General features: G+C 32.8%; 1 protein-coding gene across 3 annotated transcripts in view; it reads left to right on the plus strand.

Annotated features, from left to right (window-relative positions):
* Positions 1-17,975, plus strand: part of LOC143258446 (ninjurin-2-like) — a 33,286-nt gene that overhangs the window by 6,092 nt on the left and 9,219 nt on the right. Inside the window, exon 1 of one of the 3 annotated variants that reach the window (XM_076517405.1) lies at positions 5,746-5,901. The exons of the other annotated variants lie outside the window; for them this stretch is intronic. Within the exon in view, the coding sequence (XP_076373520.1) occupies positions 5,872-5,901 (30 nt within the window). The 5' untranslated portion in view covers positions 5,746-5,871. Of the gene's footprint in view, positions 1-5,745; positions 5,902-17,975 lie in introns of those variants that run through there. 3 annotated transcript variants of the gene reach the window in all.

Consider the following 17,975-nt stretch of genomic DNA (forward strand, 5'->3'; position numbering starts at 1 on the left):
AATTGAATCTTCAAGAAAACGTAGACGTATAATAAAGTTATCTGTCAGTCTATATTCAAATATATGAAAATCGAAACAAACATACAAATAACAAATAAAATTAGCATTTTTCCCATAGTAGTAAAACTGCTGCTTTTAATGCTAATACATTCACATACACATGTTTGTTTAGTAGTATTCAAAAAATAACATGGAAAATCACTACACCATTTTGAATCTAAACAAGATACATTGAGTGTTTCATACCTATGCTACGTATACTGTTATGTAACAGTACCTCCAACATTTTTAAAAAACGTTTGGCGTGTTCAAGAATTCAGAAGTACATATAATAGTGTTGTACTTTTTTTCTTTTGAACCCAACTTCTTATTTTCATTAATACGCAAATTAGTTATATATGACAGTTAAATTAGTTATATAAGACAAGAATTCAGAAGTAAATATAATAGTGTTGTACTTTTTTTTTTTTAACCCAACTTCTTATTTTCATTAATACGCAAATTAATTATATAAGACAGGCCTGCGATGATTTACTGTCTTGAAATTTTTATATGTTCCACAATGAGTTCTGTAAGCTGAGTCTGAAGACGATACCCATTTTTCCATCAAGTAGAGATTTTTCACAAAATGTCATATGTACTTTTACTTAATTGATTAATTTTCGTTTAGAATGGCTCACATTTTGTTATGGTTAAAATGTCGACAGCCACTGGCTATAGATATTTCTAGACTAGTCGCAACGTGAGAGTCTCATTGGTCATTCAAGAACCCATGAAAAACACACTGCTAATATATAAACGGTTAACAGGCCTCATGACATCATGTCATTTCTGGGCAGTATTTGCTTATGTGTACACTTTGGCATTATTTTTACTTCTTTTTGATATTACTGTTCGACGCTATGATAACAAGAGGTTGTATAAATGACCCAAACATATTCTGTTACGTGTGTAGTGAATTTGTTGTAAGTCTAATCTAAGTAATAATTATTTTTTCTTCCCGATTTGTAAAAATTCGTTACGTGATAGCAAAAATGAATGTTATTTTCGAAATATGCGTAGTTGAATTATGGGAAATTCGTTATTAAAACATAATTTTTGTGAAGTTTAACTTCGCAGGCCTGTGTAACTAACAGTTAAAGCTGTGAGACTAAAGAAACCAAAATTGTCCAACTTGTCTACAAATTCTAGTTATACATCAAAGAACATATTAGGATATTTTACTTGTGATGATAACCTTCGAATTGGTAGAAGAAAACCAATCACAATAGGCTGTTCTGAGTTATTGTAAGTGTACCAAAGTACTAAGAATCCGAAACTACTGACATTATTGTTTAAACACTGAGACAAGGCTGACCATAATCCACAATATATGTTGATTTTGACTCTCCTGAATTGTAGAAGTACCTGCTCCGACAGTGAATCAGATATATGCATCCGCAACAGAATACTGTACGTGTCAGTGTACAAATAGTAAAAAGAAACTTCATAAGGAGTGTGTTAGAAGCACAGTGAGTTATATTCCTAAGGAATAAAATAATTCTACTGCAAAGGTACCCAGAACGTGTATGCTCAGCCAGTAACAATAATGCAATTTTTAAATAAGGATAATCCAATTTTATCCTGCAGCTAGACAATAGTGTATACTCATTTTGTGAGATTCTGAAAACTAGCTTCTTCTTATTCTCATAAGGAATGAGAAATATGTGATAATGGTGGAAGTATTGTGTAAGGGAGAATAAGCAGCGTTAGACAAAACACTCTCTACATCCTGTAGAATTATGTAATGTATGCCACACAATTACAAGGACAACATCCTAAGATGATAGCTTCTGTTTCCACCATTTTAAACTTTTAAACATATTACTTAAAGAAGAGGAGAAAGACTCAATGTAGTGACTTGTACATGGAAAGTTCTTGGGAAATATTTCACATCCTTTCAAGTGACCTAAAGTACTAAAAACCTTTCTTTCTGAGGGTTGGTCGAAAATATTTTAGAACCTTATCAAAGTTGATCTTACGCTACGCTCCTAGTCAATACCAAACTGCCTTTTCTATTCATTGATGGCAAAACTCTTTATTAAAATAAGACGCCATGCACTTCAAAAATGAAAATTCAGTTGTCCTGTTATTAATTACAAACTTAATTAAATTACTAATCATTTGCATTTAGGATTACCTCGTCAGATTGTAAGATACTTATCTGATTAGCAAAAAAATAGCCTTCTAAAGTAATTGAAGTTAACTTATATACGTAAAAACGGTTGGTATGAGTAGAGAAAGCACTATTTAAAGGAGCGAACAACGCTTCGACCTTCTTCGGTTATCGTCAGGTTCACAAAGAAAGAAGGAGGTAACTGACCGATAGCTGACCACATGTTTGAAGGCAGTTGTGTAATTGAGTGTAGGAATGTGGAGGGCGTGCTTAGATGCTTGATTATATTTATTAATATAGGTATAAAGATACTGGTTTATTTTGGGCTTGAGTTGTTGTATAAGTAAAGCTTCTTTAATTTTACGCAAAGACCTCTTCCTCCATCCCTAACTTATATTTCAACTACTACTATGTTGTAGTTGTAGTGCTTTAGGGCCAGAGTAACCCACAGTACTCCGGTCCTTCTCAGGGCAATGTCCGTATATTCTCTTGAATTGCCCTTTTTTAATTTATGTATTTTATTTTCTGATTTTCTTCTTTTATTTTTTCATTATTATTAATTCTTTAAATATATATATATATATATATATATATATATATTTAACAAAAAAAACCTATGAATATTATACTAACTCTAAACGTCTAGTGAATGGTGACCAGCTTGATTTATATTTCTTAAATATATATTCATTGGAGAGAGGTACTTAGGACTAAGTTCATCGTGTACGTAGTATCTATCGATCACACAAAAATCATTTTTATGCCAGTTTTTATTAAAATAATTTAGTGCATTTAGAGTCTATTAGATATTGTCTCCAAATTTGCATACTAGTGCATAAATGTGGATGAAATACTGCGTGGTGTTTTACAAGCTAAGGTTAAGATTGAATTTTGTATTTTTTGTAGTTTGTGTAATTGTTTTTGTATTATGTTTATCCAGGCTGGACATGCGTATTCTATAATGGCTCTAATGTATGTTTTGTAGAATTTTGTTAAATTATCAGATGATGTGCCTTGACTTTTACCCGATAGGCTTCTTGCATAATTTGCTCTTTCAGCGTAAAGATTGTTTGTTTCTTTTGAATTTCGAGCAAAGCTACACGAGGGCTATCTGCGCTAGCCATTTCTAATTTAACGATGTAACACATCGGGTGAAGGTAGCTAGTCATCACCACCCACCGCCAACTTTTACCAACGAATAGTGGGATTGATTGTTACCTAATAACTCTCTCAAGGAAGCAAGGGCGAGCCTTTTTGATGTGACAGGGATTAAAAGTCGAACGCTCTAACCACCTGGTCTAATTTTAATGTTTTAAGTCCATGAAACTACCACAAACCTACCAGAAGAATTATCGAGAAGTCCTCACGTAATTAAAAATAAAAATAAATTAAACAAGTGAAAATTTTTTTTTTTTTTTTAAATATACGGCACGGGAAAAGTATTTGAATTGTAACTGTTTAGTCATACACAACTCACCATGTCAAAACGATTCAGTATATAGAGCTTAAAATTTTCACAAGTTTTACTGATATAAACCGTAATGTGTACCGTTTGTTCAGAAAATATTAGTATTTTTAACAATAGTTTATCAGTGCTACATTTAAAAATTACATCACTAAAGATATAATCAAACCCTAAAGTACAGTCGTAGTGAATGTTGTGTTCTTGTTGTGAGGAGAGTACTTTTGTTTAAAATTGTGTTATATTATAAAGAAATGGTTGTTGGATATATTACAGTTATTTTTCCAATTATCTGAATCTTGAATACCCAAAGTGTGAAATGTTTTATGGATTTTTTATAGAACAATCCAATAGCTGGTGCAGATGTTTTGGTTACGTACATATATACTGACATACACGCTACGTCCATTGTAGTAACATAAGTTTCAATGTTCCATTCATTATTATATTTCCATGCTTAAATGATTGTACGAAAAGTTTATTTTAAATTAGTTTTATAAGTTTTATATCTTAGTTGTGATACTGAAAATTTTGTATCTAATCTTTTTATAATATATATTTAAATAATATTTTCATTACTGTGAGGTGCACAACATGCAGACCAATTCAGTGTGACCCAACTTATCACAACTAGTTCTGTTCAGTCTGGATCAGTTGTAGCAGTGTGATGTTCTGACAGCTACGATAATTATACAAAATATTCCAGCTTTCAAACAGGATCTCTTCTGACTCGTAGATAATGCATAGTAAATATTTATCAGCCACAGTTTAGCTCAGATATGTGATTTATGTATAGGTGTGGAGCAGTTGCCGACCAAGATTAACCAGTCATGAGGATGTTCATCAAACGTAAAGAAGGTTTAAGAAACGTAAAATGTCCTGTAACCCACGTTTGTATGACTGCAGCGCGAAAACGTCTTCAAATCGTAATTGGAACAATAAGGCAACTGTGGAAATCACCATAACATTTTAAATTACTAGATAGAGTGGAACTTATTTTTTATCTGTGAAGCAACAACATATATTTTAAATAAAGCCAAATAAAAATCAACACGTTGACTTTTATTTATTTGAGCCTAAAGTGTATTAATACTCAGTAGTTAAATACCATAACCTTCAAAAGAACGAAACGTCTGTAATTTTCATTTAAAAGATTGTTGAAGAAACCTTGTTCCACGGCCTCATCTATATGCCTGGCATGGCAAGGTGGATAAAGACACTCGACTTATAATTTGAGGGTCGCGAGTTCGAATTCCCGTCAAACCAAACATGCTTGCTTTTTTGGCCGTGGGAGCGTTATAACGATACGGTCAATCCCATTATTCGTTGATAAAAGAGTATCTCAAGAGTCGGCGGTGGGTGGTAATGACGCTGCCTTCCCTCTAGTCTTACACCGTTAAGTAAGATACGGCTAGCGCAGATAGCACTCGTGTAGCTTTAATCGAAATTCAAAACAAACAAACTGATATATATTCGCTTATTTTGGTTTTCTAGCAGCGCTGTCTCAGCCGTCAGATCAGCATATACAATGCTACACATAATATTAAGGTTTGTAACGTGCGCATCGCAATACGCTTTGTTAAAGGATTTGTTTGTTTTGAATGGCAATATGAGACCCGCAGCCGAGTAAAACTCAACCGTGACGTCTGACGAAAATTGATCAGATTAATCGTGGATTCTGTGTAAACATTGTGTGCGAAGAATCTAATATAAGAAGTAAAACATTTAAACCAACACTACAGCATAAAATTGTGTAACAAAAGTTTGAACTGGGCTATTATTAAAACTTATTACACTTGCTTAAACAAGAAACCTATTATACTACTTAATCTACAGAAACAGTAATAGCTATAACAACGAAATTTACAATGCTAAAATCAGGGGTTCAGTTCCCCTCGATGGACTCAGCAGATAGCCTGATGTGGCTTTGCTATAAGAAAACACACACTTATTATAACAACTCAAACAAAGAAAATTTCAGAGAATAACTGAAGCATGGTAACAGACAACCACACTATTCAAGGCCACTGTGTTGTTACTATAGCAACATTGGGACAACCTTCGGTAGTTCTTAGAACAGTGAAACATCAATAAGGGAACATCGTAATGATACGAGTCCCTCTACAAATTGTAAAGTATTTCGTTTAGTATTGTATAGTAAAGCTCACAAACAATGTAGGTTGGATTGCCATTATAAGAATTTTATCTCTCGTTATTTAAAGCGTGGGTTAAAACCAAGTTATTTCAACAAAGTATGGCGACAGTACAGCCTCAACGAGATGGGGTAAGTTATTCATCCGAACTATTTATTTAAAGGTAAAATTGACTCCGAAGAAAAGTTGTCACTTTCATATTACAAATACTTCTGATTGCAGCAAAACTGCTAGAGTTGTAGTGAAACATTTACACATAAAATACGAAGAGATTTATATTATGAAACTTGACGACAATAACAAGAAGTTGTTAATATATTGTCTCAGTGACAATATTAGCAGTTGGAAACTTTGGTTATCAGTAGGTTTAAAAGATATATTCATGTACATATCTAAAAAAAATCCCTAATCACCAATGTAAAGAAATGTTTGACGAAGAACTACACTTTACATCTTAGTATCGGGCTGAAAAACAAGATAGTAATTGACTTCGGATGGTATTTGCTTGTTTGGTTTGTTTTGAATTTTGCGCAAAGCTACTCGAGGGTTATCTGTACTAGCCGTTCCCTAATTTAGCAGTGTAAGACTAGAGGGAAGGCAGCTAGTCATCACCACCCACTACCAACCTTGTACTACTCTTTTAACAACGAATAGTGGGATTGAAAGTAACATTATAACGCCCCCACGGCTGAAAGGGCGAGCTTGTTTGGTGTGACAGAGATTCGAACCCGCGACCCTCGGATTACGAATCAATCAACGTCACTTGTGCCACTGGTTAACTATTTTTCCACAGGACAGTTATTCAGTATCAGCAGATGAGATCTATGAATAGTGAAGTGTATATGGGAGAGGATGTCGTAGTACTCTATGTAAACAAGTGGTTGTTCATAGTTTACTACGGACAAAGTATGGTCTATTAGTGAAACATAATGCAGTAACTAGGCTCACACTTAAAATGTACTGCTTCTTGTCTAGAAATCAAGTGGCATTACCTTAGGAAGTTATCTATCTAAGAAGGTAAGAAATCCCAGTGTTGTTGTACAACGAAACGACATGCCTCATTAAACAATGTGTGTAGACTTCTTTGAAACACTTGTCATGTAGTAAATGTCAGGATACAGTAGACATTGAAGGACAGATCGTACAGATTACGTAAAATTCTTGATGACGAAAAACCCACTTGAAGTAAAAATATATCTCAAGATAGCTGGTATGGATATTAAAAATTTTACTAAGAAAGCAGAGAACAACGTTTCGACCTTCCTAGATCGTATTCAGGTTAATCTCTCTTTGGTACCCTGAAGATGACCTAGAAAGGTCGAAACGTTGTTCTCTGTTTTATTAGTAAAAGTATTGATACCTATACCAGCTGTTCTGAAATGCATTTAAACTTCATAGAATGTTTTATCATCTCCAGTAGCATTTGCCAGAGAGGACGAACGTGTGCTCTGGATTGTAATAATTTTAATTAAAAGGTTGGACATGATAACACACGCAAACATTTGAATGAGACTGATGGCTCACTACCTTAAACCTAGCATCTAAATGCTAACAAGTCAAAATACATGATAAGATTAGACTTAAACTTCTGTTAGCATTAATGTTAGATTGAATGAGTTTTTCATCATGGCATTAGAAATGTATAATGCACCCACCATTTATATTGAGTTTTTATTGAAGAAGTTGGAAAAGAAAAAGTTCCTATCTGTATTTTTGTTCTTTTAATGTTTGATAGCACATTCGAGTCTATGGGTGAGAAACTTAAAATGGTATTGCAAAGGATAAAAATGAAATATTCAAACTGAAACCAGAAGAATGTTTCTTCATGCATAATGGAATAATATTTACTTGTAACGAAATCTCAATGGATCCTTCTAAAATATTAGACGTGCAAAATTGGCCTCAATGTATGACTAAGCAAAAAGGCTGAGGTTTTATTAATTTTTTATCAAGATTTCCACAACATTGTTGGCTATCATAGAAGAGGAGATGCACTTCATATTGAGTGAGGAACGAGATCAGGCATTAGTAAAAGCTTCAGTAGTCTATGTCCATGACAAGACTATAACTTCTCGTTAGATACTTATGCTAATTATAGTGGAATCAAAACAGTGTTATCACAGGATGAATCATAACATCTAATTACAGACACTAGTTATATGGTCATGGTTTTGGGATGTAAAGAAACTGAATGAAAATGAAGTCTTATAACGAGTAACATAACCACGGCAACAGTTGTAAACAGTTGAAATGAACATTTCGGAATCATATATATTTCATCTTAATGAATAGTGTTAAGAAATTATAAAACATTCAATTTAAAAAAAGGGCCATTTGAATAAAGTAAGAGAAGAGATTTGGAATTTCTATTGAGGCTTGGAGTTTCATTCATAATATCTAGGTTTTTTTATCGACAGTACGTAATAATTATATTCGTAGTCAAGAATTTAAAACTCTCTAAGGAAGCAGGATGTGATGAAGTTCTGTTAAAAACTTCCATATGTTCCAATGTGCATATTTGTAAATGACGAGAAGTCTTACCTATGAAAATCGCTTTACAGCTACCACGTGTATATTCATATACAGTAATACCTCGCACAGTGCAGCTTCAATCAGTACGGGATTCACTAAAATGAGGTTTATAATTTGCGACTGATGATTCAATTAATACTGAATGATTCACTGTAATGCGGTTATATTTATATACGTAAAAGTCCTTTGGTCCTTTATATTATGGTTTACATTTTTCTAAACTTTTCTAGAATTATTTCCATGAATTTGCGTCACTCTCTTATTCTAGATCTTTCTACAAGCCTGTACAATGCGCATGCGCATTTATATACTGTGCATTATAAATCTGAGAATCACTTGCTTCCAGATGCAGTCTATGTTCAGCTTTTTCTTTTTAAGCACGGGTGTATCCTTTTTGCGATTTTTTTTTACATAGATCCCTTTATTATGAGTGAAAAAAGAAAGTGTGATGATACCGAGTCAATGACACATAAATGGCTGACATTAGAACAGAAACTTGAAATCATCAAATACCATGAAGAAGGAGTTTTGTTTGCCAAACTCGCACGATACAACGAAATAAATGAATCATCTGTAAGAAGAATTGTAAAAGAAAAGAATCAGAACAAACAGTATTGAATGGTTACCAACTGTTTTGCCTCGAAAATAATCGTAAAGAATAGAAGCTCTGTAATGGTTAATATGTCTTCTATCAATAGGGATAGAAGATTGCAATCATACGCGAATTCATTTAAGTCAAATGGAAATTCAAACAAAAGCTATGAGTATTTTAAACGTCCTTAAAGAAAACGTAATGAAAGAGAAGGATAAAGAAAGGGCAACTACTGAAGCATTTTCGGCAAGCTGTGGTTGGTTTTTCATTTTAAAAAACGCTCGAGGATTCATAATGTTCGCATTGTAGGCGAAAGTTCAAGTGCAGACAAAGATGCTGCAGAAACATTTTCTAATGAATTTATAGAAATGATTCAAAAAGGTGGGTACAAAGATAACCAAATTTTTAATGTTGATGAACGAGTTTATTTAGGAAAAATGCTTTCTAGAAATTTTCTCTCAGAAAATGAAAAAAAAACTCAGTCAGGTTACAAGTCGTCGAAAGGTCGTTTGACACTTTTGTTAGATGGAAATGGATTTGGCGATTTTAAAATAAAATCCATGCTTACGTATCGTGCGAAAACCCTTCGAGCACTTAGCAGCTGTGTTAAGAAGACTCTCCCAGTTTTTTGGCGATCAAATACAAAGTATGGATCTCGAAAACTTTGTTTGAAAACTGGTTAAAAAGCTATTTTTGTTCTCCAATTGAACGTTACTGCAAAGAATACAAATTGGACTTTAAAGCTTTGTTGTTATTACATAATGCAACAGGCCATCCAACGGGCTTTGTGAATTTAATGAAAATGTCAAAATTCATTTTCTTCCACCCAATACAACATCTTTACTGCAACTAATGAAGCAAGGTGTCATTGCGACGTTTAAAGGTTATTAACTGAGGCGAACTTTTCCTCAAGCAATAAAGGCTACAACTGAAAAAGCTGCACTATCTTTGACTGAATTCTGGAAAAATTACAACATCAAAAATGCTATCGAAAACATCAGCGAAGCGTGACTCAAAGTTACAAGAGTAACATGAGAACGATGTGGAAGCACGTTTTGCCTCATTGCGCAAGATATTCCTGAGGCTTTGAGTCCGAAATTAGGGATGTTTCCGAAGACGTCGTCAAAATTGGACACAATCTTGGATTCGAGTCTTTGGAAGTGGCTAATGTTCGAGAACAATGATATGCTCCTTAATTTAGACCAATATCAGGCATGTGAGGAAGAAGAATAAAGTACACAGTGTAGCGACGGTGAAGAGAAGAGAGGGGAAAAAAGAATTTCCATTACGGGAACTTGAAAAAAAATGTTTAGGGCAGTGGAAACTGCTTCTAACTTAATTATGAATCATGATCCAGACAAAGAGCTCAGCATTAATTAATGCCCGACGAACGTTAGAAAATGTCATTCGATGTTACCGAGAACTCCACGAAGAAAGAAAGAAAAAGAAAATGGTGCAACTCAGATTAGACAGATTATTTTTTAATCAGTAAATTTTTAGTTTTCATTTTTCTCAAAATAAAATTTTCATTGTTTTAATTTTTCATAAAAAGGTTATCAATTACTTTCATTTTTATTTTACCTCATAACTATTTGTGTTTATTATTTTTTTCTGACTAATCAGACTTAATTATTTCTACAATGAAAAAATTCCTTATGATACCCAAGTATCACTATTTTTCCTATTGCAACTTTTCCCTTTCAGTACTGATTCAGTCAATGTGGTAATTTTTTTCCCAACGCATTAACCGCACTGTGCGAGATATTCTTGCACGATTTTTTAATGCAAAGGCAAAAGTAAAACGTCTTTAGCTCTAAACATGTTAGTGATATGAAGTGTTAATCTCGGGGTAAAAAGGCCTGAGTAGATAATTGGCTTTGGTTTTAAAAATAATATTTAGTTTTCCAAGGTATGTTATAACAAGTATATGTGATGTATAAGTAATGTGACTGACATTATTTAGTAGAGTTCTATTTTGAAGTAGAGATGAAAGATACCTAATTTTTCTTAAATCGATCTGAAGGAAATATCTTTCGTTACAAATGGAGAAGTAATCTGAGCATATCAAGTAGCCTGTGTGAAAAAGATTTAAGACTAAGTTTAGTTTGAGTGATTTTAGCAGACTACTTTCAAAGAATGTGTACAAACCAGAACACTGTTGATTCTTCCCCTCTAGAGAATAGTTCTAGGTATTATGGATACATTACTGGAGGTAGAATAAGGTTATCTGTATGTACTCATGGTCATTGATTACTTCACAAAGTTAGCAATGACGTATGTATTAGTCAATGTGTCAGCTTTTTCCATTATTGAAGCATTGATGGAAAGCTTGATAGACCAATTTGGAGCACCTGTAGATGCCCACATGGAACAGAGAATTAACTTCAAGAACTGTTTTTTGAGTTGTGTAAAGTATTGGGTATGATGAAGATTCACTTGAGCTTATCACACCAATTTAATGGTTTATAGAGCAGGCAATACAGATTAGTAAATGTATGCATACTACGTTTGTTAATTCTAAGATGTTTTAGAATGTCCATAAGAATGTGTGGAGTAGTTAAGAGCTATTTTAGTTGATGAATAAAAACTTGCATGCTAACAACTGAAAAAGATTGTCGTAGTATATCCGTAATAAACGTGATAATAGCTGCTTGAGTAACACAATTTAGGGTGGATGGTGCCAGTATATGTGATGACTAATGTACCAAAAGTTTGTACAACTGAACATTTTATCTAGGGTTTCAAAAACAAGTTGAAAGGAGATTGCGCCCTTGTTTTCTGAGCTATAGAGTGATTTCTTAGATTATTTCATGAGAATCACTCATATTTTTTAAGTAAATGGTGGGTGTTTATGAAGCATGGTTGTTTCAAATGTTTCCCTGTACTCTTAAAAAGCATTTAGCTTCTCCATATAAAATGAAGAAGTTGTGTTTTTTCTGAATGTCTGTTGATATGTATTGTAGCTATAGAATTCTCATTAGTTCTTGATTATGAGAACGTGAGTTGAAAGGTCTCATTTTAGCTTAATTCTGTAGATGATTATTTCTTTTATGACAATATATTAATTTAGATGATTCATAGAAGAGAGTACATGATGGAACTACAACTATTGAGTTAACTTTTGAAAATTAACCAAGAAAGAATGTTAACAAAATAATTGCATGAGAACCAGAGTCAGTATGTTTTAAGATACTAGTGTCTTAGAACGAATGTAACGGTGATAAAATTATATGGCAATATTCGTGTATAGGTAGATATCTGTGGCTCTACATGCATGCATGAACATTACATAAAGTCATATATTAGTTTTGAATACTCTAAATAAATCAGTTACTATAAAAATTAACTAATTTGTGTATGGAAATAAAGGATTTGATCTGGATGTTAAGGCTTTGACATGTGAGGTTAGCTGTGATTGCTGAGAATTAAGGTATTATTTTATAATACTGCACAGCTTTTATTTTGATTGATGCCAGTTTTTAACAATGAAAAGTTCTGTAGTAAATTTTCAGAGGAGAATAAAATTAACAAAGAAACCCTCTACATGAGAAAAACACAATTTTAGCTGTTTTTGTTAAAGTAGTGCAAAATAATTTGATAGGATTGAAACTGTGAAACTGAATAGTTACTAACAGGTTAAATTATCTATACTAAATGAAATTTAGAGATAAAAGGTTGGATATCATATTATGTGTAAACTTGATGCATCTAGTGTTTTATTTTGTTATTATGTGAATATTTTCAATCATGCAGATTAAATTAATTCGTAAAAAGTTTTCTAAGTATTTTCTTGAGATCCTTTTAGTGCGAGATGCAAACAGAGATGTTTCAAAATGAGTACTATAAGTATACTAGTATAGTGAATTTTTGTTAACATCAACTGGTACCAAAGTTGTATTTGGAGTTCCAAGGAAGAGATGGCATAAGCATTAGTAAATTGTAATGGACAAAAATAGGGATTGATGTATGCTAACCAAAGTAAGCCTCATGTACAAATGAACCGGTTTTAAAGCCTCTCCACAACTGTTTCCTTTCTGAACCTAGGCTCTGTTTAAATAATAACCAAATGATAAAGATAGTAATCTGTTTGGACCAAAGTATAAGCTATGCTGGCCATTACAACTGGCTATTAACAACAGATGATAGCAAGACTATAGATATTGGTTAACAAAGACCCAATGAATTCTGGGGACCAAAATGTTTACAGATATTAGGAACATATATTTTATGACCACATAGAGTGTAACAATACATGAAACCTGTAGAAATGTTGCTTAACCAAAGCAATAATTTATACACTTTATGACAGAGTAGTTTTCAAGAAAAAATGTGGTTATAACTTGTTTAGCCTTCTAACCAATTGAAATATATTTATCCTCACATTTTGAATTCAGGGTTTCCATATTCAAAATTGAAATGTTCACCCTTCTAGCTTCTTATTCTGAAACTAGTTATGGTGTTTTTTGTTCTTCCTCCTTAAAATTATTTTGATAATGTATGAATGGAAATTTTAATGAAACCCAATACATTCAGGATTGAGAGTTCTGGAATTTACCTGCATTTTACCTTAGTAGAACCCATGGAAGCAGATGCACTGCTGACCAATGCACATGACATAACATATTACAAAGCTGGTTGTTGGGCTGGTTTTAAATCTCCAGGCCTTGTAGAAACTGGTACAGGCAACCGCCTCTGAGAGGATCAGTCACAGCTGTTAACACCAAAACTACTTCCAGTAAAACAGTAGGTAGGACATCCAGAGCCCGTAACGAGAAGTTCCATAATGATATATTTAATCACCACCAGATGTGGGATCATTTCAGATAGGCTCATTAAAGCTTGTAGTATAACAAGATGTGGGATCATTTCAGATAGGCTCATTAAAGCTTGTAGTATAACAAGATGTGGGACCATTTCAGATAGGCTCATTAAAGCTTGTAGTATAACAAGATGTGGGATCATTTCAGATAGGCTCATTAAAGCTTGTAGTATAACAAGATGTGGGATCATTTCAGATAGGCTCATTAAAGCTTGTAGTATAACAAGATGTGGGATCATTTCAGATAGGCTCATTAAAGCTTGTAGTATAACAAGATGTGGGATCATTTCAGATAGGCTCATTAAAGCTTGTAGTATAACAAGATGTGGGATCATTTCAGATAGGCTCATTAAAGCTTGTAGTATAACAACTTCTCGGAGCTAGGGTATTCTCAAAAACCAACTGGATACTAAATATCCACAAACACTTAGTTGATGTCACTAACGAAGGTTCCATTCTGTTGGTTGAAGGATAAAGCTTCTAGAAACATGTTGAATTCTTCTTACATTTATGTTAATATTTGGTGAGCATCCATTGTCTTTTACAAACTAAGTTATTTCTGTGTTTGTAATATTACATAGAATATGTTTGTTTATAAAAATAATTGAAAAACAAAATTTAACAATCATTTACACATAACAGATCAGTTTTCAATATGCATTCGGAGAATCTAACTTAGTTAAGTTATGCATGTAAAGTAATAAGAAAGAGGAGTCATCCAAAAGTGTTAGAATTTAATCAAAATAGTGCAACAACTGTTGAGCAGAAAGAATGGAACAATAAATATTTTCTATATAACTTCTGTGACTGAGTGAAATTTTTTGACTATTTGATTAAAATAAAGTGTCCAATTCATTTATTTTTTAACAAGTTATTTGTTTTATAGCATTCTATAGGCTATATTTATTCATAAGACTAACAAACAAACAAAACTTAACAGTCATTTATTTGTTACAATTTTTCCAATATTAACAAAACAAAGTCAAGTCAAAAATTAAAATTACTGATTGACTAACTAGCTAGAACTCTGGTGTTTTATGCAATATTTATTTACTCTAAATATTTAGAAAATTTTAAAAATCAAGTCACGTCTAGACAATTTAGAAATTTTTAGGAATAACCTGTTTTCACTACATTATGTGAAATCCCCTTTATGAAACCATACAAAATGTCTAAATTAAAATATTAAAAACGTTGTTTCCAATATGCAACACTACCTCTCTCTGTTTTTTGAAGTCCTCTGAATAAACCAAAATCTCAAATAAAGCAGCGATATACGTAACTACATATTCCGTAATAAGCAGTAAAATCAGTTTTATAATTAAAAGTGTTAATATTCATACAGTTAACATTACAGTTATCCATTCATAGTAAAATATCCAGAACATAAATTACAATATTAATTTCTACCGACTAAACAGTGTTTATTTTGTTATTGATTTATATAGCTCAATTTCCTGTAATCAAATATCTTAGGTTGTTTTTCCTCTTTACCATAGGCCATAGAGATTGAATGGCTTCTTGTCCTTTATTATCACTTGTCAAGGCAACACTTTCCATGTAGACGGCCCTGTGAATCCACAGTTGGCTCTGTTTTTGAATATACTCTGGAAGTTATTTGAACAGGACTTTTAAGCTCTCCAACAATTCTGCTTACTTCTGGTGAAACTTTCAGTGAAGTTAAGCAACTTGTTATTCTCTGTCACCATCCTTTCAAAGACAATCATGAGGAATAATCCTTGGTTTGGAATGAGTTTTTTTGGAATTTGTTCTATTACACACTAAATTGGCTGTCTTCATTATACTATGTGTCCATCTTTGTTGTAACTTTACATACTATCTTAGTATAATTGATGACTTCCTGGCTTTAGAAAGTGAAATTACTTAAAGGTCAACTAACCTCACATTCAAAATTCTACATAAAATCAGTTCCCAATAGGTACTCTCCCTTCATTACATTACTCATACATCGTACCATCTATAAAACTTTCCTATAGGAAGAACGAATTTTAGCTCTTCACTTGCTAGCATTTTATGTCCACTTGTTGTTCACATTCACCCACTTTTTCATTTTTAGAAGCACTTTCCTACCTTTAAATACCAATGAATCAACTAGTAAATTAGGGACTGCTTTCTTAGGATAATACTTCCCTAATTTCTTGTCAGAGCAGATTGACTATTTCCATCATCAAGATATAGTTTTCTTCGTTCAATGTAATTACTCACAAAGTTGTTATACACATTTATTGTAGATTTTTTTTTTCCTGTTATCAGTTGAAAGCAGTTCCTAGCAACATGTTCTTTGAAATTACATGACAATTAAAATAGCTTATATCTCATGGTTGACTTTTTGCTTCCTGAGTAAACAGCTCTCTTATTAGAGTCTTTTGCTTTTGTCTGCAGTTTTTGAGTAAGATGCTGTTTTAAGTTGTAATCAAGGAACTTTTTGTCATGTGATTAACGTTTCACATTAAGGTTTAACTATTACCTAGTAACTAGTTTGAGATTATCTAAACCTTTATTTGAAAGAGTTGATGCTTCCATTTCATTATAATCCTGGGTAATGATTCTAGTTTTTTGTTTATCTGTAACTTTAATAGACTCAAATTCCATCACAACAATTTTTTTCTTTATACGTTCTTATTCATTAGGACATCTATGAAGTTGTTATATGCCAATAAGGCCATCATTTTGCACAGATCATTCAGATAAGATGAATGAGAGAGACTTTCTAGATTTTCTACAATGTCACATAAAACCCCATCTCTCCTCTTTATTCTGCTCCTAAACGTTCCTTTGAAAAATTCCTTCTCATATTTCAAGACAGACACTAATTCATGATAGCAGTTACAACTTGAAGTTTGCTTTATATTATTAAACTGGTCCTTTAAAATGAGCAACAATGCAAATAACTTTTTTGTTCATTATTTCATCCATTCATTTTGAAAGTTATTCTGAAATGATCTTAATATATCTCTTATAATACTTTTCTGGTTTGCTAAATTCTAGAGTTTGATGAGCTACAAATCTAGCTGCAGTGTTCCATAAATGTTCTGTAGTCATAAAATGCACATCAGTAGTGGTTATAGTGGACATTAAGTTTCCCAGTTCATTGTTTAGGTGTTTCATTCTATTTTTGATTTTCTTTTCCACTTTAATGATTATTTTCAATATGTCTGCTCTTCATTGGTGCTATTTGTACTTCTTTGATGGTTCTTTATATTTTGTTGATAACATTGTGTACATTGTTAATGTCATTTTGCATTCTTTTATTTCATTATTACAGTCTCTTTTGCAGTCATTTACTTATTAAATCGCTCGTGTCAACAAACTAAACAAAATGTATATCACTAAATTATTAACTAACTAACTCAGTCATGGATTAATTGGATGACAATTAACAATTACATCTTTGGTGTTTTTATACATTATTTGTTTCCCCCAAGTCTCTAAAATATTCGAAATATCATGTCAAATTTAGATGCTCAGGAAATTTCTAGATATCACATGTTATCATAACACCCTGCCAGAACTCGCTCTAGCAAAGAAAACAAAACGCTCAACTTAAAATATTAAAACATATTTCACAACAATACATAGGTTTTCCTGTTGCAGCCATTTCGTTGTCTTAGATTATTGTTGTTGTTTTTAGAATTTCGCACAATGCTACTCGAGGGCTATCTGTGCTAGCCGTCCCTAATTTTGCAGTGTAAGACTAGAGGGAAAGCAGCTAGTCATCACCACCCACCGCCAACTCTTGGGCTACTTTTTACCAACGAAAAGTGGGATTGACCATCACATTATAACGCCCCCACGGCTGGGAGGGCGAGCATGTTTGGCGCGACGCGGGCGCGAACCCGCAACCCTCGGATTACGAGTCGCACGCCTTACGCCTAGACCATGCCAGGCCCTTAGATTATTAAATAAATGGCAAACTTAGATAAGTTTAACAACACCTCGACTAACGAAAATAATAAAATATAGTTGAATAATTTTTGGTTTGTACTAATTGCACAACGTGTTTTAGATGTAAGAAGTATGTTGAAAAATCATGCAAATCACGATTAAAATTTAACGACCACTAGAAAACATAACCTTGCGTTGTGAAGACTTTTTGTCAAATTAAATAACCTTTGGGAGTTTCCATTTTTGTAACATTTTTGAAACAAGATATCAATAAAAAATATGATTTAGTGGATTTTCTCTTAAAGTTTTCACCAAAACATAGTTTCCTTAGGAAAATCAACTCACACTATTATAAT

Source organism: Tachypleus tridentatus, chromosome 8 (genome assembly GCF_004210375.1).
Source record: "Tachypleus tridentatus isolate NWPU-2018 chromosome 8, ASM421037v1, whole genome shotgun sequence".
NCBI classification, from domain to species: Eukaryota; Metazoa; Arthropoda; class Merostomata; order Xiphosura; family Limulidae; genus Tachypleus; species Tachypleus tridentatus.